The following is a 24,566-nucleotide window of genomic DNA, read 5'->3' as shown; positions in this document are numbered from 1 at the left end:
TTGAGCCGAATTGCTGAGGGGTGCTCTGATTTCCATAGCTATGCTCTATTTCTGTTGTCAAATTACTCCTTCCTCCTCACACCATTTCTTTAGTCAGCCCCTGCTCCAAGGTCCAACTTGAAATACTGAAAATTTGAAACACTGAATTTGAAACTCCAAATGAAACACTGAAATTAACTAAACATTTTTTTACTCGGTAACAGAGTGACAAAAATTGTGAGTTTACAAAGTTCAGGATTTTATCCTCAAGCAACTGAAGCATACATGATACTAACTGATTCTATCTAACTTGGTTGCTACACCCATTTATTCAGAAACCTCAGGCAGCTTCCAGTGCAAATGCTATCTTCCTAGTGGAACACTTGTTTCCTTCCAGAGACTGCTTCTGCCTGACTGGTGTCCAAATCTGCTTCTTGACTCCCTGTGTGAGAAAAGTACTTTGCTATCTGAGGAACTGGTTTCTTTTGTTTGTTGTGTTTTTTTGTAGAATTTATAGCAGTCCACAGTAATCTCAGTGATACTTGCCTCCTTATTGTATAAAGAGCCCGGTTTGTACATGTCCTATTCTTCCCTTAAGGAAGGAGGGCAGAATATTCTCCCCACCCCTTAACTGCCACCCTAAATGTGCCACTTTAGCATGTGGATTATTTTGAGCTGAAGGCAATCAAGGTCCCAGAGAGTCAGGAGAAACTTTTACTTCTTTCTTAAATGCCTAAAAGAATGTAAATGGGGGGGGTGTGTGTGTATGTGTGGGATTGGGCCAGAAAGAGAGCTATTACCTGAGATAACTGTTTTTTACTTTCCAGTTTTATTGAGATATAATTGGCATACAGTACTGTATGATACAGTACTGTATCACAATAAGGTTAGTGAACATCTATCATTTCATATAGATACAAAATTAAGGAAGTAGAAAAAAATTTTCCTTGTGATGAGAACTCTTAGGATTTAATCTCTTAGCAACTTCTATATATAACATGCAGCAGTGTGAATTATATTTATCAGGTTATATATTATACCCCTAGTACTTATGTCTCCTGTAACTGGAAGTTTGTACCTTTTTTTTTTTTTGTGGTACGCGGGCCTCTCACTGTTGTGGCCTCTCCCGTTGCGGGGCACAGGCTCCAGACGTGCAGGCTCAGCGGCCATGGCTCACAGGCCCAGCCGCTCCGCGGCATGTGGGATAGTCCTGGACCAGGACACGAACCCGTGTCCCCTGCATCAGCAGGCGGACTCTCAACCACTGCGCCACCAGGGAAGCCCGGGAGTTTGTACCTTTTGACCGTCTTCATCCAATTCCCCATCCCCCCATCCCCTGACTTGGTAGCAAAAAATCTGATCTTTTTCTTTGCCAGGCCTCATGGCTTGCAGGATCTTAGTTCCCTGACCAAGGATTGAACCTGGGCCTTCGGCAGTGAAAGCGCCAAGTCCTAATCATGTACCGCAGGGAATTCCCAAATCTGATCTTTTTCTCTGAGTTTGTTTATTTTTTAAGTATAATTGACCTACAACACTATGTTAGGACCTGTTACATCACATAATGATTTGATATTGCTAAACATTTCAAACTGATCTCCATAAGTCCAGTTGTCATCTGTCACCCTACAAAAATATTACATAGATTTGGACTATACTCCCCACACCGTGCATTTCATACCCATGACTCATTTATTTTGCAGCTGGAAATTTGCACCTCTTAATCACCCTCAACTATTTCTTTCCTTTCTGCACCCCACACCCCTCTGACAACCACCAGTTTGTTCTCTGTATCTATGACTCTGTTTCTGTTTTGTTATGCTTGTTCATTTGTTTTGTTTTTTAGATTTCACATATATGTGAAATCATACAGTATTTGTCTTTCTCTGTCTGGCTTATTTCACTTAGTATAATGCCCTCTAGGTCCATCCATGTTGTTGCAAATGGCAAGATTTCATTTTTTTTATGGCTGAGTAATATTCCATTATATATATATATATATATATATATATATATATATATTACATCTTCTTTTTAAAATTTTTTGGTTGCATTGGGTCTTCATTGCTGCGTGGGCTTTCTCTAGTTGTGGCGAACGGGCTACTCTTTGTTGCACTGCATGGGCTTCTCATTGCGGTGGCTTCTCTTGTTGTGGAGCACGGGCTCTAGGCATGCAGGCTTCAGTAGTTGCAGTGCGTGGACTCAGTAGTTGTGGCTCGCGGGCTCTAGAGCACAGGTTCAGTAGTTGTGGCACATGGGCTTAGTTGATCTGTGGCATGTTGGATCTTCCCAGACCAGGGCTTGAATCCGTGTCCCCTGCATTGGCAGGTGGATTCTTAACCACTGCGCCACCAGGGAAGTCCTGCCCTTTTTTTTTTTAATTAGGTTGCTTTTTTTGATGTTGAGTTGTATGAAATCTTTGTATATTTTGGATATTATCCCTTTATCAGATATATCATTTGTAAATATCTTCTCCCATTCAGTAGGCAGCCTTTTCATTTTGTTGATAGTTTCCTTCACTGTGAAAAAGCTTTTTAGTTTGATGTAGTGCCATTAAACATTTTTTGCTTTTTCTTCCCCTACCTGAGGAGACATATCCAAAAAATAATTACTAAGACCAATGTCAAAGAGTTTACTGCCTATGTTTTCTTCTAAAATTTTTATGGTTTCAGGTTTAACATTTAAGTCTTTAATCCATTTTGAATTTATTTTTGTGTATGGTGTGAGAGAGTAGACCACTTTGATTCTTTTGCATGTAGCTGTCCAGCTTTCCCAGTGCCATTTCTTGAAGAGGATGTCTTTTCCCCATTATATATTCTTACCTCCTTTGTTGTAGATTAATTGCCCATATATGTGTGGGCTCATTTCTGGGCTCTCTATTCTATTCCATTGATCTATGTATCTGGTTTTGTGCCAGTACCATACCATTTTGATTACTATAGGTTTGTAGTATAGTTTGAAATCAGGGAGCATGATGACTGCAGCTTTGTTCTTCTTTCTCAAGATTGTTTTGGCTATTTGGCCTCTATTGTGTTTCCATACAAAGTTTAGAATTATTTATTCTAGTTCTGTGAAAAATGCCATTGGTATTTTGATAGGGATTGCATTGAGTCTGTAGATTGCCTTGGGTAGTATGGTCATTTTAACAATATTAATTCTTCCAATCCATGAACATGTTATATCTTTCCATTGTTTGTATCATCTTCAATTTCTTTCATCAGTGTCTTATAGTTTTCTGAGTACTGGTCTTTTACTTCCTCAGATTTACTCCTAGGTATTTTATTCTTTTTGATGTGATTGTAATTGGGATCATTTTCTTAATTTCTCTTTCTGATAGTGTGTAGAAATGAAACAGATTTCTGTATATTAATTTTGTATCTGTAACCTCACCAAATTTATTGGTGAGTTTTAGTTATTTTTTTGGTGGCATCTTTAGGATTTTCTATGTATAGTATCAGGCTGTCTATAAACAATGACAGTTTTACTTTTTTGGGAATCAATGTCTTGCTCCTGATCTTAGAGGAAGTGCTTTCAGCTTTTCACTGTTGAGTATGATGTTAGCTGTGGGCTTGTCATATATGGCCTTTATTATGTTGAGGTATGTTCCCTGTATACCCACTTTGTTGAGAGTTTTTTTTTTTAATTATAAATGGATGTTTAATCTTGTCAAAAGCTTTTTATGTATCTGTTGAGATGGTCACATGATTTTTATTCTTCAATTTGTTTGGTGTTTCACATTGATTGATTTGTGGGTATTGAACCACCCTTGCATCCTTAAGATAAATTCCACTTGATCATGTTGTATGATCCTTTTAATGTACTGTTGGATTTGGTTTGCTAACATTTTATTGAAGCTTTTTGCATCCATGTTCATCAGTGATATTGGCCTTTAATTTTCTTTTTTTGTGATATCTTTGTCTGATTTTGCTATCAGGGTGATGCTGACCTCATAGAATAAGTTGTAAAGCATTCCTTCCTCTGCAATTTTTTGGAATAGTTTGAGAACTCTTCTCTAAACGTTTGATAGAAGTCATCTATGAAGCCATCTGGTCCTGAACTTCTGTGTGTTGGGAGTTTTTAAAAAATTACTGATTCAATTTTATTAATGATAATTGGTCTGTTCATATTTTCTGTTTCTTCCAGTTTAGTCTTGGGAGATTGTACATTTCTAGAAATTTGTCCATTTCTTCTAGGTTGTCCATTTTATTGATGGGTGATTATTCATGGTAATCTCTTACAAACCTTTGTATTTCTGAGGTGTTGATTGTCACTTCTCCTTTTTCATTTTTGGTTTTATTAATTTGGGCCCTCTCTTTTTTTTCTTGATGAGTCTGGCTAAAGGCTTATCAATTTGTTTATCTTTTTTGAGGAATCGGCTCTTAGTTTCATTGATCTTTTCTTTTTTTTTTTTTTTTTGCCTCTATTTCATTTATTTCTGCTCTGATCTTTATAATTTCCTTCCACTAACTTTGGGTTCTGTTTGTTCTTCTTTTCTAGTTCCTTTAGATATAAGGTTGGGTTGTGGGGGTTTTTTGAGATTTTTCTTATTTCCTGAGGTAGGCTTGTATTACTATAAACTTCCCTCTTAGAATTGCTTTTGCTGCATCCCATAGATTTTGTATCATTGTGTTTTTGTTTTTGTTGTCTCCAAGTATTTTATTTTTTGATTTTTTTCAGTGATCCGTTGGTTGTCTAATAACATGTTGGTTAACCTCCATGGGTTTATGTTTTTTGCTGTTTTTATCTTGTAGTTGATTTTTAGTCTCATAGTGTCATGGTTGAAAAAGATACTTGATATGATTTCAGTTTTCTTAAATTTATTGAGATTCTTTTTGTGGCCTGTCATGTGTCTATCATGCTATAATGTTCAATGTACACTTGAAAAGAATGTGCATTTGGCTGCTTTTGGATAGAATGTTCTATATTATATTATATATATATAAATATATCTCTCTATATGTTCATATACATATGAACATATATATGTTCATTTGGTCTAATAAGTCATTTAAAGCCACTGTTTCCCTACTGAGTTTCTTTCCGGATGACCTGTCCATTGATGTACATGGGGTGTTAAAGTCCCCTACTATTATTGTGTTACTGTCAATTCCTCCCTTTATATCTGTTAATATTTGCTTTATTTATTTAGGTGCCTGCATCTTTTAAAAGTGTATCTTAAATAATCATCATATTATTATAACACCTTAGAAAATTAACAATAATTATTTAATATCATTTAATGTTCAGTTCTAATTTTTCCAAATAACTGAGTTTTTTTTTCCAAACTATGATCTGATCAAATTCATGCATTACATTTGATTGTTACATTTCAAAAATTTCTCTTAATCTAAACAAATCCCCCTTATTTTCTTATTAGATTGATTTTTTTTTTTTTTTTTGAGAGAGAGAGGGTGAGAGAGAGATCAGGCTAGATGACTTATAGAATGTCCGCATTCTGGAATATGATATTGACTTTTGAGGAAGCCTAGTTGTCTTATGGAATATTTGATATTCTTGATTTGCCTGATTATTTCCTTACTGTGTAATATAACTTGTTCCTTTATCTTCTGGAAGTAGCTCTGAAGTCTTAATTAGGTTTAAGCTAAACTTTCAGTAAAAAATATTTGGTGAAAGAAAAATAGGTAATGCTGTGAACCTCAAATACATCTCTGGAGGCACATAATGTCAGGTTGTCCCATTATTAGTGATGGTGAGTTTGATTACTTAGTTAAGGTGATGACAGCCTAATTTCTCCAATGATAAGGTGCGTCCTTTTTTTGAAATTAGCAAGTAATTTTGGTGTGACACTTTGACAACTAGCACAATGACTCATTCTCCAATTAAACTTAGTGGTTTTAATATCCATTTGCTTGAGGAAATGGTACATGACCCTTTGATGGAGCTCTTTTAAACATTTTTTTTTTTTAAGAAGTTATTTTGCAATGCTTGAAAGGTTCCTGCCCACTGGCATTCAGAAAGTGGAGGAGGAGGCCAGGAGAACGTCAGCTACCAAGAAGAGGTTTAAACACGGTGGAGCCCCCAGATACTAATATTTTCTCTTAGGGCAAAGAGCTCAGTCACAGAGCACTGACGGATGCTGAGGGTCTGAAGTTCCATTTCTTCAAATTTTTTGGAGACTGGCAATCCCTTTAGGAAAGCTCTTCTCTCTCCTCCGGCAGCCAGTAAGCCTTTGCCCCACTGTTACTCTTACCAGGGCACAAAAGAGACATTTAGAAAGGAAGGAGTGGGCAACAGAGGAAGAGAGAGGCCTTCGTGAACTTTTTGCTTTCAGCAAGCCTACCCTTATTGATGGTTCTTCTTTGACCCATATTATCTGGTTTTCCTTTTCAGTACTCCATTGTGGAACTGCAAGTAAGTAGAAGTTTCTTTTTCTTTTCTGTCAGTTGTGGAGAAGGTGGTTGGTGCTAAAGCTTGAAGTCAGCAACGACTCTGGGATCTTGGCCCAGAGCCTGAGACTCTGCACCAGCACAAAGTACCTGCAATCCCGCCTAAGCTGTGCCTGTTCTCTTGCCTCTGCCCACCCTGCCCCTCTCAGTGTTAAACCTCTGTAAATAAGAACACCAACCTCTATAGTGATGAACCTTCCTACTCTGATGCCTGTACCTTCTCTGTACTGTATCAATCCAACGAGGGTTTGTTCTGTACTCTTAGTCTTTGGGTTGGCTATTATCACAGACACTCAACCATTGAACATGACAAGAATACCTGTGAGAAGTATTAAGAAGGCGAAATTCCTCACAGCTTCTCCTCCATTTTTCTGTCAAATTACCTATCATTCAGGTATCTTACAATCAGTCCCCTCAGCATTGCCCCGCTTAAGGGACCAAGAATAATCACTCTTTGTAAAGGGCATCCTAAAGCCCACTTTCTGAAACATGATAACATTTTAAAGGACTCAGTCTGATTGTTTGTATCCACAAGGGCCCTTTTCTTCCTGGACACAGACCATGGGGGTCACGAGCGATGGGTGGGATTCTTTAGGTTCTTTTTGCTTCTTTACCTGCTTTCTGCAGTGCAGGGTGGGAATCAAAGAGGCAGGCACGTCATGGGATTTCTTTTTAATGGACACAGGATCCAAACGACAATAGGATTGCACAGTGGCTGAACGTGGTGCCCAGGGAAGGCATTGTAGACCTGTCCTTCCAACTGGCACCAGAGGCGACGCTGGGCACCTACAGTGTGGCTGTGGCAGAGGGCAAGACCTTTGGCACCTTCAGTGTGGAAGAATATGGTAGGTGGGAGAATTAGTAGGTCAAAGTGTTGGACATAATCTTGTGTCAAAATCAGCAAAGGTCAAGTAAAATCTGTTAGGAACCAGGTCCAAGATGGTGGAAGATTTGACTTCCAGTGGACCTTGAGCCTCATTATACGCTCATTGTAACACATTAGCATCAGCTAAGTGGCACACCCACCAGAGCCATGACAGTTCCCAGGCCGACCATCAAAGATCAAAAAGTGGACAGTGGCCCAATTACTGGAAATCTCTGCCCCGTCCCCAAAATAGTTGGAATAATCCTCCCACCTATTAGCCTTTGAAATTACCCAGCCCATAAAAACTAACTGCCCCATATTCTTGGGCCTCTCGCCTTCTGAAATGGCCCACACTCTATCTGTGGAGTGTGTTTCTCTCTAAATAAATCCACTTCTTATCTAAAAACAACAACAAAAAAAACCCCAGAGGGATTATTTATTCCTTTTAGTGCTAAACCGGCTGATAACTTCAGGAGCATTTTACCTTAATAATGCCCTGTTAATTTAATTAGCTAATTAATTATCACTGCTTTATACCCCTCTACTTTAAACTACCTCTTTTTGACCACTACCTGTATGGTAAAACCTTCTTCCTCTTCGTTTTCCATCTCTCTCCAGTGCTGCCTAAGTTTAAGTTGGAAGTGGTGGAACCCAAACAGTTATCAATGGTCGACGATTCTTTCTTGGTGAAAATTTGCTGTAGGTAAGAATAAAGCTCTGGATCCAGTGAGGATTAAAGCTATATTGAGAGATGTTGTGAGGGAGTGTTATGGAAAGAGGGATTGTGGAGGTAGCAGCTAAACCTTGGGATGCTTTATGTAGTCCAGAGTCAAGAGTTCTGCAAGAACACATGTTCTAATTGTGCTTCTGTCCTTACTTTCCACTGCTGTCTCAGCCAGCATTATTGATTTAGTGTCTCCTTTGTACAGAGCACAATATTGAATCCCATGGGGAAATAGGAGTAAGGAAAAAGAAAGACACTGTTGTTGTCCTTTGGATGGTATTTATTGTGAAATGGCAATACTCTAAGGCTTTGAGCAAAGCAGGGATGTGAATGAGAGCTGGAGAAGGCTAGGACTGTCAGAGTACTTCCAGAGGTGGGAATGTGAGAGAGAAGGAAAAGTGGTGTTTGGAGGAGGAGGGTTGGATCGTAAGTAGAATTGCCCAACTCTGACTGTCATGCTTTTCTGGGTTAGGTACACCTATGGAAAGCCCGTGCCTGGGATAGTGCATGTATCAGTGTGTCAAAAGGCATATATTTACTGGTCTCCAAGGTCAGAAGGGGAATTCCCGTCTGACAGATGCAAGAATATCTCTGGAAAGGTGAGTAAATGGGATGTGGAAAAGGAACCTTAGTTCCTATGTCCTAAAGAGTAAGTAAGCACCAATATAGAAAAGTGGTTAAAAACAAACAAACAAACAAAAACCCAAAGTAGAAAGCATTTCACATAGTTATTATCCCAGTTCCAAAGAACAAGGCAGTCTTTTTTATCCCCACGAAAGATAAAGCCTTTTAGAATCTGCCTTGGAATCAAGAAATTAACCTAAACCCTTGGGAGATAAAATTTTCCTGTCCTGAAGTGGGTTCTTTTCTCCTCATATCTTGGAACTTCCAAGTTGCTTTATAATTATATATGTGTGGGTATATACTTCATGTTATGGGATGGGGTTTCTATCTTAAAATTGGAGAAATGAAAGTATAGAGATGAGAACTTATTTTCTTCTACAGGACATCATGAAATGGAAGTAAAGTTTAGGTTATCCATCCTCTCTCTCCCTCTCTCTCTCTCTGATTGTGTCATTAGACTGACAAAGCAGGATGCCTCTCAGCTTCTGTGGCCATGTCTACCTTCAACTTCACTGATCATTCTTACGGATGGGACATCAGTATCGTGGCTACTATGGTGGAAGAAGGGACAGGTAAGTGAGATGCTCCTTGGTTCATTAAGAAAAGAGAAGGGAAAAGAGCTGTCCCAGAGCCAGACCTACTCAGAGGAGTCAAGACCCACCCTCATCGCTGTTTGGAAGGGACTCTGTTCCTAGTTCACAGTCAAAGGGAAATGCCAGATTCCCTCTGCCATCCACTCCCTGAAAAGTTTGAGGAGGAGGAGTTGGTTTGGATCTTTGGCCAGAAATTTATTCAGCTTCCTACTTCCAGTGGCACCATCCTTTCAGGGATTTTATGTTAAACGTGAAGCTGAGGATATCAGGTTTTTAGATCATCATACATCTGGTTTCCCTCTGCAGGAGTGGAGGCCAATACCACTCGGTATATCGACGTTTCTTCACGAAGGGGCTCAATGACCTTTGAAGACACCAATTATTATTATTACCCTAATTTCCCCTTCAGTGGAAAGGTATGTTAAAACTTGTCTCTGCACAGACAAAAAAATGCTTAACCATCCACTGTCACCTCCTTCCGGTACACATATGATAATAGCTAACTTAGCATTGTTCGAAGTACTTTATGTGTATTCACTTGTTTAATCTTTATAACAATCCTGAGTTAGGCACTGTTATTGGCCCCACTTTACAAATAAGGAGGCTGAGGCACAGAGAGGTTAAATGATTTTCCCAAGGTCATAAGCTCGTAAGTGTTAACTATGATCAAAGCCAGGCAGCCTGCCTCAGAGTATGTGCTTAACTCCTTGCACTGTGTGTCCTTAATCTCGTATGACACGTGCCTTGAATATTAATGTGACTTCAGTGCCCTTCCTCATGCCAGGGGTTCACATTCTCATGTTTAAATCTTTGAATTTTAGAGCTGCAAGTTATCTGGAGAGATCATCTAGTCTGAGCTTCTGCATCTAGGCAAGGTTAATATCAAGCTTCCTGTGACAGAGAGCCATTCATAGCTCCTGAAGCATTGTTTTTAGAGATTTAAAAATTGGTAGTGTTTTCTTGCTGATTCCTAGCAATCTACCCCTCTCTCCAGCTTAGCTTTCTTCACTTCCCAAACAACTGCTGAACACAAGAATGTTGTACATATTTAGATCCATTTATTCCTTAGTCATCTTTTCTCTAGACCAAGAGTAGATCCAGACTTTCTTAAAGCCTAAGGATTATACAATTTAGGAGTGGAAGGGGTCTCTCTGTAGGAAAATGAAAGCAAAAAAAATGTACAGAGGCTTGGCAGGGGTGTATGCAAATGAAGGGCCCTGACGCTTCATAACCCATGTGGCAAATCTACTTCTGCTCCCTGCCAAGCTACTTCTGTGTGTTTTTCAGTTCCTCATAGATCCTACTTTCCAACCCCTACTTTCCACATTTACCTTTCTCTGGACTCTTTCCTGAAATGTATTCTTACAGTTTCAAACTTACACTAAACCTGACTCTAATGCCCTAATGACCTTCACCCCTCAGATAAGAGTTAGGGGCCATGATGACTCCCCCCTCAAGCGTCATACAGTGTTTCTGATGATTCGTGGCGAAAAAGGAACCATGAAGCAGACCCTAACGACTGACGATGAAGGTCTTGCTGCCTTCGAGCTGGACACGGCTAATTGGGACGGGAAAGGCATTTCTCTGGAGGTAAGCACTGGGAGGTCCAGCTTTCCAGGAAGGAAGGCCTCCCTGAAGGAAAACGTCAAAATTTTCCTTTTCCCCCCACTACACCACCACCCACCACCCCTGGGGAATTCCATCTCCCCTATTCACCGGTCCTGCCCTTCAGCTGACAAAAAGTTTTTCTTAGATCCCATTTTTAATAACAATCAAATAAATGACCTTCAGATAAAAATTGCTATTTCTACTAATTCATTTTATAACTTAACTCCATCTCTATCTGATCCTTTATTTGAAATCAGATTAGGGAGGAAAAAGTGGTTCAGAGTCATCTTCTTCCTCCTATTCCCCTTTTCCCTCTTTCTGTTGCTCATTAAAATAACAAAGAAGAGAATTCTAGGTTTTGCATAACTTATAGGGAAGGTTACTTGTATCAGTTATCAGTTGCCACACACTACTGCTTAGCAGACAACTACAGAACTTTAGTGTACACAACAGGAAGTGTTTATTGCTCCTGTAGCTGGTTAGACAGAAGGGCAGCTCTACCGATCTTGGTGGACTTCCTTGTCTGTGGGTCAGCTGACTGTAGGCTGGCGCTCCACACGTCTCACAATCCACCGAGCTAGCCCAGGTATATTCCCATGGCAGTGAAGCGATGCAAGAGCGAAAGCAGACATGCAAGAGCAAAGCAGACGTTCAAGGGCTTTTCTAAGGCTCTACTTATCTTGCGTATGCTAACACCCATTCCCAAGAACAAGTCACATGGTAGGTCCACAGTTAGACTAAAAGGGCACACTTGGTAAAGTGGACTTCCCTGGTGGTGCAGCGGTTCAGACTCTGCGCTCCCAATGCAGGGAGCCTGGGTTCGATCCCTGGTCGTGGAACTAGATCCCACATGCATGCTTCAACTAAGAGTTCGAATGCCACAACTAAGGAGCCCACCGGCCGCAACTAAGGAGAACGTGTGCTTCAACTAAAGGATCCGGCAAGCCACAACTAAGGAGCCTGCTTGCCCCAGCTAAGACCTGGTGCAACCAAATAAAATAAATAAAATTAAGAAAAAAAAAAAACTATAAAAAAGGATGTTGCTATGGGGAGGGATGAAGAATTGAAGCCTTTAATGCAATCATCCAGCTACACTACTCAAGCAAATACATATTATTTCTGCTCTGGCTAATTTATGTATTTCTGTACTCTAGGCATCATTCAATCACTCCACTTAGAAATGATTATTATCCTCTATAACTAGTTTTCTTACCTCTGAGATACATCCTTTAATTTCTTAGTCACAGTTATCTCTTCCCTGCTTCAGTCTGTGAAGGTATATCATCCACAATTTCCTGCTTCCTGACAACTATAATTCAGCCCTTATTTTACTCCCCTTTGTACCAACATGCTGCTGCATATAACCACTATTATGGACTCCTCAAATATTCTTGGTTGAACCTCTAGTGAAATATCTACATGCTATTCTTAGGCAGTACAGATTTGAGAATCATAACAAGTCCATGGGGTCAATACGGTTGGGGTACATGAATTTTAAGGCCTTTTTTTCTCTCTCTCTCTTTCTCAGGGCATGTTCGAATTGGAAGAAACGGCATATGATTCAGAAGAAATGCCTCCTTACTACCACAATGCCTACCTGTACCTGGACCCCTTCTACAGCACAACTCGCAGCTTCCTTGCCCTCCACCGGCCAAATGGCATCTTGGAATGTGGCCGGCCCCAGGAAGTGCTGGTGGAGTATTACATCGATCCAGCTGATGCAGAACCTGACCAGGAAGTCATCTTCTCCTACTATGTGAGACTGGGAAATGGGGATGGGTGAGAGTGTGTTGGGAAGGAAAGGGAATAAAGACAGTGAGCTAGACGGGGTGAACAGACAGTCTGGATAGAGATATAATGCAAGCCACGTAGATAATTTCTAAATTTTTAGAAGCCACATTAAAAAAATTAAAAGAACAGAGGAAACTAACTTTTAAAATATATTTTGTCTAACCTAGTATATCCAACATATGATCATTTCCACATGAAGTCAACATAAAAAATTATTAATAGATATTTTACATTCTGTGTTTCAGCTGCATTGCAAATCTTTGAAACTCAAAGTATGTATTTTATACTTAAAGGAGTTTGGACTAGTTACATTTCATGGGCTCCAGTAGTCACATGTGGCCAGTGGCCACTGTGTTTATATAGGTATAAAAGATGGGGGGAAATGGGGAATAAAGAGATTTTGAACAGGAGTCCAGGGAAATTGTGTGGGGAAATAAAACTAGGAATAAATGAGACAATGTTGCTGATCAGGGCTGAAAGGGAGCCCGGTGGATGGGTAAGAGGGAGGTTGAGGAGGGGATGGCAACTCAGAATAAATTTCATTCTGTGTTTCATTGGTCAGTATTTTTAAATAGATGACATAGGGTTAAAAATTAACATCGAGGGCTTCCCTGGTGGTGCAGTGGTTGAGAGTCCGCCTGCAGATGCAGGGAACGCGGGTTCGTGCCCCGGTCCTGGAAGATCCCACATGCCGCGGAGCAACTAGGCCCGTGAGCCATGGCCGCTGAGCCTGCGCGTCCAGAGCCTGTGCTCCGTAACGGGAGAGGCCACAACAATGTGAGGCCCGCGTACCGCAAAAAAAAAATTAACATTGATAGCAGCTCTGCTGGGGAAATAAAGTCACAACTTGTAGACTGAAAGAAATATAAAGGCAAGCAGTTTTACTGGTCATCTTGATGATCGTGAGGAACTTAGACTCATGTGAACCTTGGGTTTGATGGTCCAGAGTCTCTTTATTCCCTTATCATCTCCTTAAAGTCTCTGAGAGAATTTCTCCCCCTGAATCATTCCAGTGTCTTCATCAAGTTAAAACAATCATCCTAAATAACAGAATGAGGAGAGGTAGGTGGGAAATAATAAGACAGAGTGATAATACATGTACTGTCTTCGGGACAGAAGTGTGGTGAGGCCTATAGGAGAAAAGTGGAGTTGGGGCTGCTCAGTGTGGAAGATAGTCTGAGAAACTGGCCAGAGAGCCCTTGACTGGAGCCCGAGATGCCTGCCTGCTTAGAAAGCATCTCAGTGAATTCAGTTTCAAGGGAGAGTGAAGAGGAAGGGAGAGTTAAAAAGAGATTTCTCCTCCAGAGAGTCAAATGTCAGAAGGACTCAAGACAATTTCAAGGTATACTCATTTCCACTGAATTTTTAAAAAAATTTTTTATTGATGTATAGTTGATTTACAGTGTTGTGTTAGTTTCAGGTGTACAGCAACATGATTCAGTTATTTATATATATATATATATATATATATATAATTTATATATATATAAATTCTGTTTCAGATTCTTTTCCCTTATAGGTTATTGCAAAATATTTATAGTTCTCTGTGCTATGCAGTATGTCCTTGTTGATTATTTATTTTATATATAGTAGTATGTATATGTTAGTCCCAAACTCCTAATTTATCCCCAACCCCTTTACCCTCCACCGAATTTTCAATTGAGTGATAAGTTTTAAAGGGTTGTAAGAAACAGAAACAGACTCACAGACATAGAGATCAGACTTGTGGTTGCCAAGGGGAGGGGGGAGGGAGAGGGATGGACTGGGAGTTTGGGGTTGGTAGGTGCAAACTATTACATTTAGAATGGATAAACAACAAGGTCCTACTGTACAGCACAGGGAACTATGCGATGAACCATAATGGAAAAGAATATAAAAAAAGAATGTCTGTATGTGTACAACTGAGTCACTTTGCTGCACAGCAGAGATTGGCACGACATAGTAAATCCACTACACTTCAATAAAAAAAATTTGTTTTAAATAAAAGGTTGTAAGGATGGATTTTAGTAGACTTTATGTTACAAGGATTATAAAAGAATAAAGCTTAGAGATCTTCAAGAAATGGTGTCAGCTATGTATTCTCTCTGGCTCCGTGGCAGTGGTGGCCTTTGTCTCCTCCCACCCACCCCGTGGTTGTCACAGACCTCCAACTGGAGGAAGAGTCATCAGGGCTCTTGGTACCATCCAACATTTGACAAGCTGAAGGATGCTCCATGAAGTACTGACCTGGGGTCCAGAACTACGAAAGGAGCCTCTCCTTATGGAGAGATGCAGGGATTGGGCCAAGGCTAAGCTCCTCTAACTTCTGTGTTGTTGATGACTTCTTTTTCTCTTCCTTAGTTAATAGGGAAAGGGAATTTGGAGATGGAGGGGCAGAAACGCCTGAAGTCTGAGAGGAAAGGTGAGTGTTCATGCACCTCTTGGAATACTTAAACTTTAAATTTCCAAGAAATAGTTCTTATACTAGAAGCAAGAGTAAGAGCAATGAGAACAGACCATAACAGTAACCACAGAAGACCTGCACCATGAGGCCTGCAGCTGGCTCAGGAAGAAATGCAAACACAGGGTTGGATGTCATTGGTAGGTGAGTGTGTACTCCCATTCCTGAATATCCCCTCTTCCCTTTCAGGACTGAAAAGCTCCTTCTCTCTCTCATTGACCTTCAACTCCAGACTAGCCCCTGATCCTTCCCTGGTGATGTATGCCATTTTTCCCGGAGGAGGTGTTATAGCAGACAAAATTCAGTTCTCAGTGGAGATGTGCTTTGACAATCAGGTAAAATGGCGTTGAAGAGGGTGAAGGAAATGTCTGGACATAGAGAGAGAGCCTGTGTATGCTGGGGTTGGAGATAAGGCAGGGGTGGGGAAAGAAGGAGTTAATATTGAAGCTGGATATCATGTTCTCTATCTTTCGCATGGTCTGTTGAACTCTCCCGCTCTCCCGCTTCTTTTAAAAGGTCATGCTGGGAAGTCACGTGTTCTGTATAGCTATTCCACAAATTCTCTTTCTTTCTACTTTCTGTCTTTGAAACTTTCTACATTATTCTACCGTGCTGCTTAGTTTTTCCAATTGTTTTACAAGACACTGTTTCTAAAGGGCAATACTTTACAAAGAAAAATCAGTATAAAAATGAGAGAGTGAGCTGGGGACCATAATTAGGGCATATGGGTGATGACTGTTTCTCCTCCTCTCCAGGCTGACCTGATCCCCACATTATCCTTTTCTCTTCCCCAGGTTTCCCTTGGCTTCTCACCTTCCCAGCAGCTTCCAGGAGCAGATGTGGACCTGCAGCTGCAGGCAGCTCCCCAGTCCCTGTGTGCGATCCGGGCCGTGGACGAGAGTATCTTGCTCCTTAGACCAGAGAGTGAGCTGAGCAACAGCTCTGTGAGTGGCCTGCTGACGTGGTGGCAAGAGGGAGTCAACAGAGAAGACAGACTGACAGTATCAGAATTAAGAGATGGATTCCAGGCAGTGGGAAAGAGAGTCTCAGGGAAATATTGCATCTCCACAAGGTGGTAGCAAAGCTGGTGTGGAAATGAATGTAGAAATGATGATATGGGGACTTCCCTGGCAGTCCAGTGGTTAGGACTCTGTGCTTTCACTGCCGTGGGCCCAGGTTCAATCCCTGGTCAGGGAACTAAGATCCCACAAGCCATGCGTCACGGCCAAAGGAAAAAAAAAAAGAGAAAGAAATGATGATATGAGACGGACACAGTTAATACGGTCACAGCGATCAGTATCAGGAAAGATGAAATAGGAGATGAGGGTGACAGATTATGAAAAAAGATGAACTAGAGGAAGGGGTTATGATGGAAGAAATTCTGGAATAATGAAGAGAAATAATACAAGAGCAGTAAACTGTGCCACCAGAATGAGAATCTGAGAGAAGTTTCTCAACTGATTTCACTATGTCAATATTCTATTTTCTTAAGAAAAAAAAATTTATTTCCTTTTCTGTCTTTTCTCAGGTCTATCATATGTTCCCATTCTGGTATGGTCACTACCCCTATCAGGTGGCTGAATATGACTGTCCAGGGTTTGACCCACGGGAGTTTTCCCAGCCCCGCATTGGTGTACTGCCCGAGGAGCGTTGGGGCAGGCGTACTTATCTATGGAGGCCTTCGTTCCCTCAAAGCATAGCTCTTTTCCAGTTTTTCCAGGTAAATATTCTTACCCATTTTGTTCTCATAGAAACAACTGTGGTGGGAGGGGGAAAGGAAAGCCCACATCTAATAAAGCAGGCAGAGTCATATGGGCACTGGCAGGGGCAAAATCTTGAAAGAAACTCCTGACGGGTAAGGCAGCCTCACTTGGTCCTCATGCTTGTAGAAGTCACCTACTGTCTGAGGCTATACACTAGTCCTCTCTCTGGGGTCTCCAAACATTGACTTCCATGGGATCAGCCAAGAAGGAAAATGAAGAGAGGTAGACCAGAAGTCTCTCTTATGAAAGATACTGCACCTATTTTATCCACAGAAGTTTGGGATGCTTTAGCCCACATCTGATCAGGAGGTCTCCGAGGTCAGGAAGTGGGTCTTGTTCATCTTTGTATTCTCTATAATGCCTGACCCTTCATAATGCTCAATATATTTTTGTTGAATTGATTGAGCTGATATGGTCTCTGCCCTTAGAAAATTCAGTCCAAGTCAAATAATAAGGATACATTTACTAACGTTTGGAAGAAGTATTAAACATATTGAACGATGAAATAAATGGAATACTACTATTCAGCCAAAAACAGAATGAAATCTTGCCATTTGCAACAACCTGGATGGACCTTGAGGGCATTATGCTAAGTGAAATAAGTCAGACAGAGAAAGACAAATATCGTATGATCTCACTTATATGTGGGATCTAACAACAACAACAACAACAACAACAGCAACGAAACAAGCTCATAGATACAGAGAATAGATTGGTAGTTGCTAGAGGTGGGAGGTGGAGGGGGGTAAAATGGGTGAAGGTAGTCAAAAGGTACAAACTTCCAGTTATAAAATGCATAAGTCTTGGGAATGTAACGTACAGCATAGTGACTATAGTTAGTGATACTGTATAGCATATTTGAAAGTTGCTAGAGAATAGATCTTAAAAGTCCTCATCACAAGAAAAAAATTTTTTGTAATTATATATGGTAATGGATGTTAACTAGACTTGTTGTGGTGATCATTTTGCAAAAACGTATGTATATGTGTGTACATACATATGCATAATACATCTATCTCTCTCTCTATATATAAACACAATGAAATAAGTTTAATTGAAAAGCTTTCACACTAGCTGGACTAGAAGTGAACCAATCTTGGTGGCTGAGTATTGGTCTTACAATTAATAGGCAAAGAATGTGTTAGTTTAACCCTTTGAGGGTGAAATTTCAAGGCAGTAGCCCTTGTAGTAAGGGAGAGGACCCCCTTAACTCTTCATTCTCTGGTCCCTTTGGTGCCTCTCAGGATGTGGGCCTGAAAATACTGTCCAACGCCGAAATCAAGAAGACAGACTGCAGTTACCGAATTTCAGAATACAGCGTTCCAAACAGACGTAAGCTGCCTCTGTGGCTTGCAGATTCACTGAGATATTTAGCATCATGGAACTCTGAAAACTCCCTCTTTGCCTCCTATTCTTGCACTGAGCCAGTAGCCAGAATGATAATGGATTGTGGGTTATAGATGAAGGCAGTTTCCCTAGGATCTCACTCTCTCTCTGTCTCTGGGGAGGGCTTTTGAAGCCTGAAGCCCTTATCTACTCATTCCCTGGCCAGACGTCCACGTCTGTCATTTCCCGATAGCCTCACGACCAGTCAGTTCCTCAGTGGTCCTTCCTCCTCCTCTCTCTCTTTTTTTTAAAAACTAATTAATTTATTTATCTTTTTATTTTTGGCTGTGTTGGGTCTTCATTGCTGCTCATGGGCTTTCTCTATTTGCGGCGAGCGGGGGCTACTCTTCGTTGAGGTGGCTTCTCTTGTTGCGGAGCATGGGCTCTAGGCGTGCGGGCTCCATTAGTTGTGGCACGAGGGCTCAGTAGTCGTGGCTCTCGGGCTCTAGAGCGCAGGCTCACTAGCTGTCCTTATCTCAGACTGGATGTTCTCTGCTTCCCTCTGAATTTCTTGCTGGTTTTCTCTCCACCTCAGTTTATCACATGACATAAGTCTTCTGCTTTTCCCCTTGTTCTTAGTCCCCTCAGAACCCTATCCATCTCCCGGGAGACCACCAATTGAGCCAGAGGATTCTCAGGTTCGTCAGTACTTCCCGGAGACTTGGCTCTGGGATCTGTTTCCTGTTGGGTAAGTGATGCCTAAAAGGTATAACAAAATTATACATACAGTGTAGATTCAGCAGAGAACTGACTCAGATAATTTCTAATGAACCTAAGTCTCAAGCCAAGAAGGTTTAATGGGGATATGAGAACGTGTTTCTTTCCCTGGATTCTTAAACAGTTACATACAATCACTCAAAACAAATTCACACGTCTTCCCATTTGCACAGTGCAGAGAGTGCATTCTCACTGCAGGGCCACACAAACGGAAAGGCACATCTTGATATTAGTTTGGTTCTTGCCCACTGCTTACCACCTCATTTTGACAAACCCTAAGAAGGCATATTCTCACCAATTCAGAGGGCACTGGGCTCTCTTACAGGTATGTTTGCACACAGATGCCCACCCACACATGCTCCCCTCCTCACATCCTCAGACACCCCCCCTTCTCCCATACTTGTACATCCTCACTCGAAGATTCACACTCTGAGATTCATGTGGGCCACCATTGCGGTTGCCTTTTTGCTTTTTCCCCCACGCACAACAGCAACGAAATATTCACTTCTGCAGACAAATTTGTAGCTTAATTCCCAAATGCCTTTCTCCTGCTGTCTGCTTCACCTGGGTTCTTGTATTCTCACAGTAACTCAGGGAAGAAGTCTGTCCGCGTCACAGTTCCTGATACCATCACCACATGGAAGGCCATGACTTTTTGCACTTCCCAGTCCAGAGGCTTTGGTCTTTCACCCACTGTTGGACTGACTGCCTTCAAGCCATTCTTTGTTGATCTGACTCTCCCTTACTCGGTAGTTCGTGGAGAATCCTTTCGTCTGACTGCCACCATCTTCAATTATCTGAAGGAGTGCATCTGGGTAAGAGCTGGGGATGCAAGAAGCAGGTGTCAGTCCCTAAACTGGAAGCGTACCAATTTTCCCTGAGAAAGAAATGAGATGTCAGTGTCTCTGCGCCCATATTTTCCTAAACCTCTGTGTATTGTCTCCTTTACTCCGACCCTTTATCACTCAAATATCCCCTTCAGGTTCAGACTAACCTGGCTAAATCAGAGGAGTACCAGGTGGAACCAGGGACAGACTCTCAGGCCTCCAGCTGTCTCTGTGCTGATGAATCAGAATCCTATCACTGGAATATCACAGCTGTCAAACTGGGTAAGAGAAGGAAGTGGCAGATGGGCAAGGAAAGCACAGAGACTGAGAACTCTACCCTTTCCTCTACTGTATTTGCTTTGTTTTCTCTTTCCTCTTCTTTGTGTTTGCCTCTGTTTTTCTCCCTCCTAAGTCTATGTTATAAAAAAATAAGTGAATATTCTTTGGTAGATGACCAAAACATTATCCACACTGGACTATTTTGAGAGTGAAAGAGGGAGATTTTAATAATTACGCCAGGACAAGAGATATGTTACTAGTCAAATACTTACTATGGGCCAGGCACTGTCCTAAGTGTTTTACATGAATTAACTCATTTAATCATCACAATAATCCTATGAGATGTCATTTGCTCTTGGATTAAGTCCTTGCAACTCAAAGTACAGTCTTTGGGTGTATTAGTTATCTACTGCTGCTTAACAAATTACCCTAAAATTTAGCAGCTTAAAAGAACAAACATTTATTATCACACAGTTTCTGTGGGTCAGTAATTTGTGCAGTTTAGCTGGGTGCCTCTTGCCCAAGGTCTCTCATGAAGTTCAGCCAGGGCTGTGTTCTCATCCAAAGACTTGCCCAGGAGAGAGCCCACGTCCAAGCTCATTCCAAAGCCTTTGATCCTCATGGACTGTTAGACTGAAGGCTGCAGTTCTTGGCCTCAGGTGTTGGCTAGTGGCCTCCTTCAGTTTCCCATCACATGAATCTCCCCACTGGGCTGCCTCATGACATGACAGCTGGCTTCCTCCAGAGTTCGTGGCTTGAGAGGAAGAGTGCACCTGAGACAGAAGCTGCAGTCTTTTTTATAACCTAAGCTCAGCCGTGACATCTCATTGCTTCTGCCCTATCCTCTCCATTAGAAGCGAATCACTAAATCCAGCCCACAGGCAAGGAGAGGGGATTACAAAACAGTGTAAATATCAGGAGGCAGGGATCACTGGGGTCCCTTAGAGGCCACCTACCGCAGAATGTGGGCCCCACCCCGGATATACTGAAATAGAGTTTGTATTGTAACAGACGAGAGCCGCAGGTGATTTGTATGCCGTTAAGTTTTGCCGTTAAGTTTAAGAAGCACTAGTCTAGAGGGGAAGAGACCTCATTGGTACCTCTGCCAATAGGGCTGATGTCTTCCTTTTGCCCTGTTTCTTCTCAGGTCATGTAAACTTCACCATCAGCACTAATATTCTGGACTTAAATGAACTCTGTGGGGACCAGAAGGGGTTTGTTCCAGAAAAGGGCCAGAGTGACACACTCATCAAACCAGTTCTGGTCAAGGTGAGTTTTCTGCAGGCCTAACTTCAGAGGTAGAGGCAGCAACCAAGCCAGGGATGTTCAGTGTGTGTCTAACCATGTCAGTTAGTCTCTTGCAGCAGTCTTACTCCAACTCCAATCAGGTAGCTCATCTTTATCCTTCCCTGACCCCCTTCTGCCCTTAACTACTTGCTTAACCCATACTGATGGTCTATGGAAGTACCTAATACAGTACCTGTTACTTTGTAGACACTCAATGAATGTTAGTTTCTCCTAAGAAAATCCCTAATGTCATCATTCGCTGCTTCCTGTCATCATGAACCCCATTGTCAATCCTGTCTCTTAGAAGTTTCCTAAACTTATCCTTAGCTCTAGCCCAGAAAGAATTTTACTGAGAGACCCCTCCCTGGGTTGAAATGGAGTCCTTCTGAATGTCAAAGAGAAGCTCTGTTCTCTCCAGTTCTGAGTGAAGCCCTGGAGCGCAGGCAGGGCCTCTTCTCCCCGTTTCCCTTCCCCTTCCTATTCCTTCAGTGCCACCTGCCCTGATACTCATCTATGTTTTTTCACCCATCCTTGTCTCTCTCCATGTCAGCCAGAAGGAGTCCTTGTGGAGAAGACACACAGCTCACTGTTGTGCCCCAAAGGTGAGTGAACACAGAGAGGGGTTGGTGTGAGAATTCCCTTAGCAACAGGAGATCTTCTTAGGCAAAAGGAGAAATATACAGGACAAGAAGAAATAGGAGAGTCTAGGGGTGCCATTCCCAATGGGGCCAAGTAGCTGAAAGGCAGGATGAAGAAGAGAAAATGTACAGCACAGTTATTATGTCTCTCGCTGGAATTTATTTTCGGCAAAGACCACTGTGAATAGGGTAAAAAAATCTACCTCCAACCCACGGAAAGCACTGGGTATAGAAAACCCTGGATTACGGCAATTTTTTCTGTGGTTTGGGTGTGAGAACCCCCACTATTTCCACCTTTTATTGTTTTACCTTTTCTCTGCCCCTCATAGGAAAAGTGGCTTCAGAATCCATCTCCCTGGAGGTCCCTGTGGATGTTGTTCCTGATTCAGCCAAGGCTTATGTTTCTGTTCACGGTAAGCAACCAGAGATTCTCGGCTCAAAAAGGAAAAATGGGGCCAGAGGCTGCCAAGGTGTGGCATGGGTTGAGGTCTATGGCCCTACCTGGAGGAAGGTATGGTAGATTAGAAGTGGTGAAGGAAGAAGAGCTTATTTTACAAAGTGGGCAAATACAGCCTGTGCAGTGCAGGTGGGATTAGATAGACGTATACTCTGGTTAAAAACAGCAAAGAGTCTGGGCAGGAGGAAGTTAAAGGTCGTTGAAGCTTGATATGTATTTAGGTTTAGGTCTATAAATTGGGTGGAGGGGAGACGAAATGTTTGCAGGAACCATTTAAAAATGAGGACTTCATATATTTGAGTACAGTTTTGGGAAGATTCAACCATATTTACATAGGACATGCCACTTCTTTAGGCAAGGAGAGGGAACAAATAGAAAAACATGAGCCTGAAAGTTGTATCAAACTGGCTTAGGATCCCAGTTCTGCCGTTTAATAGCCATGTGAACTTGGATAAGTTAATGAACAATTTCGGGGCTTCCCTGGTGGCGCAGTTGCTGAGAGTCCGCCTGCTGATGCAAGGGACACGGGTTCGTGCCCCGGTCCGGGAAGATCCCACATGCCGCGGAGCGGCTGGGCCCGTGAGTCATGGCCGCTGAGCCTGCGCGTCCGGAGCCTGTGCTCTGCGACGGGAGAGGCCACGACAGTGAGAGGCCCGCGTACCGCAAAAAAAAAACCCCCCCCCAAAATTTCGATCCTTCTTTTCTCTTCTGTAAGACAGTGATAATAACCTACCTTTCAGGATTGGTGTAAAGATTAAATATAATAAATTTCCCAGCACAATATCTTGCACATAGTAGAAGGCCTATACATGTTAGGTTCTTTCTGTACTCTAACCCCCTACCCACATCCCTTCCAGGTTAAAATGTCTCCGTTTTGGCTGTATTTGATTCATACCTCTGGTACAGCACTCACCTCACTGTATTATAGCTCACTGTCTGTCTTTCTTCCACACTGCATTGAGGGATCCTTGAGGACAAGGGCCATGTCTTTTTCATGTTTGTTTTTAGTACATTTCCTGCAGTTGACTTTCAGTACATATTTGCACATTTGAATTGAACTCAATGACTGAAGTGCAGATGTTCATGAGTCACTTATGTCAGGCTTACTGGCTTGTGAAGTAAATGGAGGGGTCAAGAGACATAACGTGGAAAAGCATATCAGGAGTGTGTGTGTGTTTGGGAGAGACTTGGTGATTTGGAGGGTGATGTATTTATATGCAGTGGAGGCACTTAGAGATTGAGACTAAGCATTGCAGGTTTTGTTACAAACCTCATCAGCTTCTTAAAAGCCATGAACGCCCTCAGGTGGCCTACATACCTCTCTGTGAACTCCAGCACCTTGTACATACCCGATATTATATATGTTATACTTGCTTATAATAAATTAGCATTGCAATGTATTGTAATTGTTTGCCCCCCCTGACTATGGGCTCTTCGAGGTGGAGACTGTTGCCCCCAAGGTCACAGAGTAGGGACTCACTAAATGATAGTGAATACGTGTTTGTTAAATGTATGATAATAACTCTTAAGGGTTCCTTCTTCTGCCACCACCTTCCTTCCCTCTCCTTTTGGATCCCAGGGGACATCATGGGCACAGCCCTGAAGAACCTAGACAGTCTGGTGCAGATGCCAAAGGGCTGTGGGGAGCAGAACATGCTCTTGTTCGCTCCCATCATTTACGTCTTGCAGTACCTGCAGAAGACAGGGATGCTGACTGAGGAAATCAAGTCTCGAGCAGTGGATTTCCTGAGGCTAGGTGAGTTGGTTCACTCTTTCTTCTTGGACACCTTGTCTAGCGCCTATGATCGGTGATAAGACTCAGGGAAGTTCAGCCCCTGAAGTGTCGCTCATCCTTGAAAGCCATGGGGGTGTTTTTTGAAGTTATCACTATCATCTAAAACCACATCTGGCTTCCCAGGGTACCAGAGGGAGCTGATGTACAAACACAGGAACGGATCCTACAGTGCCTTTGGGGAGCAGGATGAAAATGGAAACACATGGTAATGTTGCCCACTTCCCCATGAGTTCTGTACCCCAGAGCATAATTCCTGAACCCTCTGGAATTATTCCTCTACCTCTCCCCTTAACCCCATTCCTTCTTGCTTTCTATCCTCTACAACTTTAATACTGTTTATTTCAGCTTCATGTATGGTCAAGCCCCTTACTCTTCTCTCTGACCTTGTA

At 41.9% G+C, this 24,566-nt stretch overlaps 1 protein-coding gene across 2 annotated transcripts in view; it reads left to right on the top strand.

The window, feature by feature from the left end:
* Positions 1-24,566, top strand: part of A2ML1 (alpha-2-macroglobulin like 1) — a 42,498-nt gene that overhangs the window by 3,058 nt on the left and 14,874 nt on the right. Inside the window, exons 5-25 of one of the 2 annotated variants that reach the window (XM_060166941.1) lie at positions 6,328-6,348; positions 7,069-7,228; positions 7,867-7,951; positions 8,445-8,571; positions 9,054-9,168; positions 9,496-9,605; positions 10,612-10,779; positions 12,326-12,553; positions 14,929-14,989; positions 15,218-15,363; positions 15,823-15,972; positions 16,557-16,748; positions 18,036-18,123; positions 18,766-18,865; positions 19,481-19,709; positions 19,877-20,003; positions 21,148-21,269; positions 21,838-21,889; positions 22,255-22,338; positions 23,962-24,138; positions 24,301-24,382. In XM_060166941.1, coding sequence (XP_060022924.1) covers positions 6,328-6,348; positions 7,069-7,228; positions 7,867-7,951; positions 8,445-8,571; positions 9,054-9,168; positions 9,496-9,605; positions 10,612-10,779; positions 12,326-12,553; positions 14,929-14,989; positions 15,218-15,363; positions 15,823-15,972; positions 16,557-16,748; positions 18,036-18,123; positions 18,766-18,865; positions 19,481-19,709; positions 19,877-20,003; positions 21,148-21,269; positions 21,838-21,889; positions 22,255-22,338; positions 23,962-24,138; positions 24,301-24,382 — 2,624 coding nt within the window. Of the gene's footprint in view, positions 1-6,327; positions 6,349-6,380; positions 7,229-7,866; positions 7,952-8,444; positions 8,572-9,053; positions 9,169-9,495; positions 9,606-10,611; positions 10,780-12,325; positions 12,554-14,928; positions 14,990-15,217; positions 15,364-15,822; positions 15,973-16,556; positions 16,749-18,035; positions 18,124-18,765; positions 18,866-19,480; positions 19,710-19,876; positions 20,004-21,147; positions 21,270-21,837; positions 21,890-22,254; positions 22,339-23,961; positions 24,139-24,300; positions 24,383-24,566 lie in introns of both variants that reach the window. The other variant, XM_060166942.1, reaches the window with a different exon arrangement.

This window comes from Lagenorhynchus albirostris, chromosome 11 (genome assembly GCF_949774975.1).
Source record: "Lagenorhynchus albirostris chromosome 11, mLagAlb1.1, whole genome shotgun sequence".
Lineage (NCBI taxonomy): Eukaryota > Metazoa > Chordata > Mammalia > Artiodactyla > Delphinidae > Lagenorhynchus > Lagenorhynchus albirostris.
Note: the sequence above shows the minus strand (reverse complement) of the source record. Positions and strands in the feature narration are given on the sequence as shown.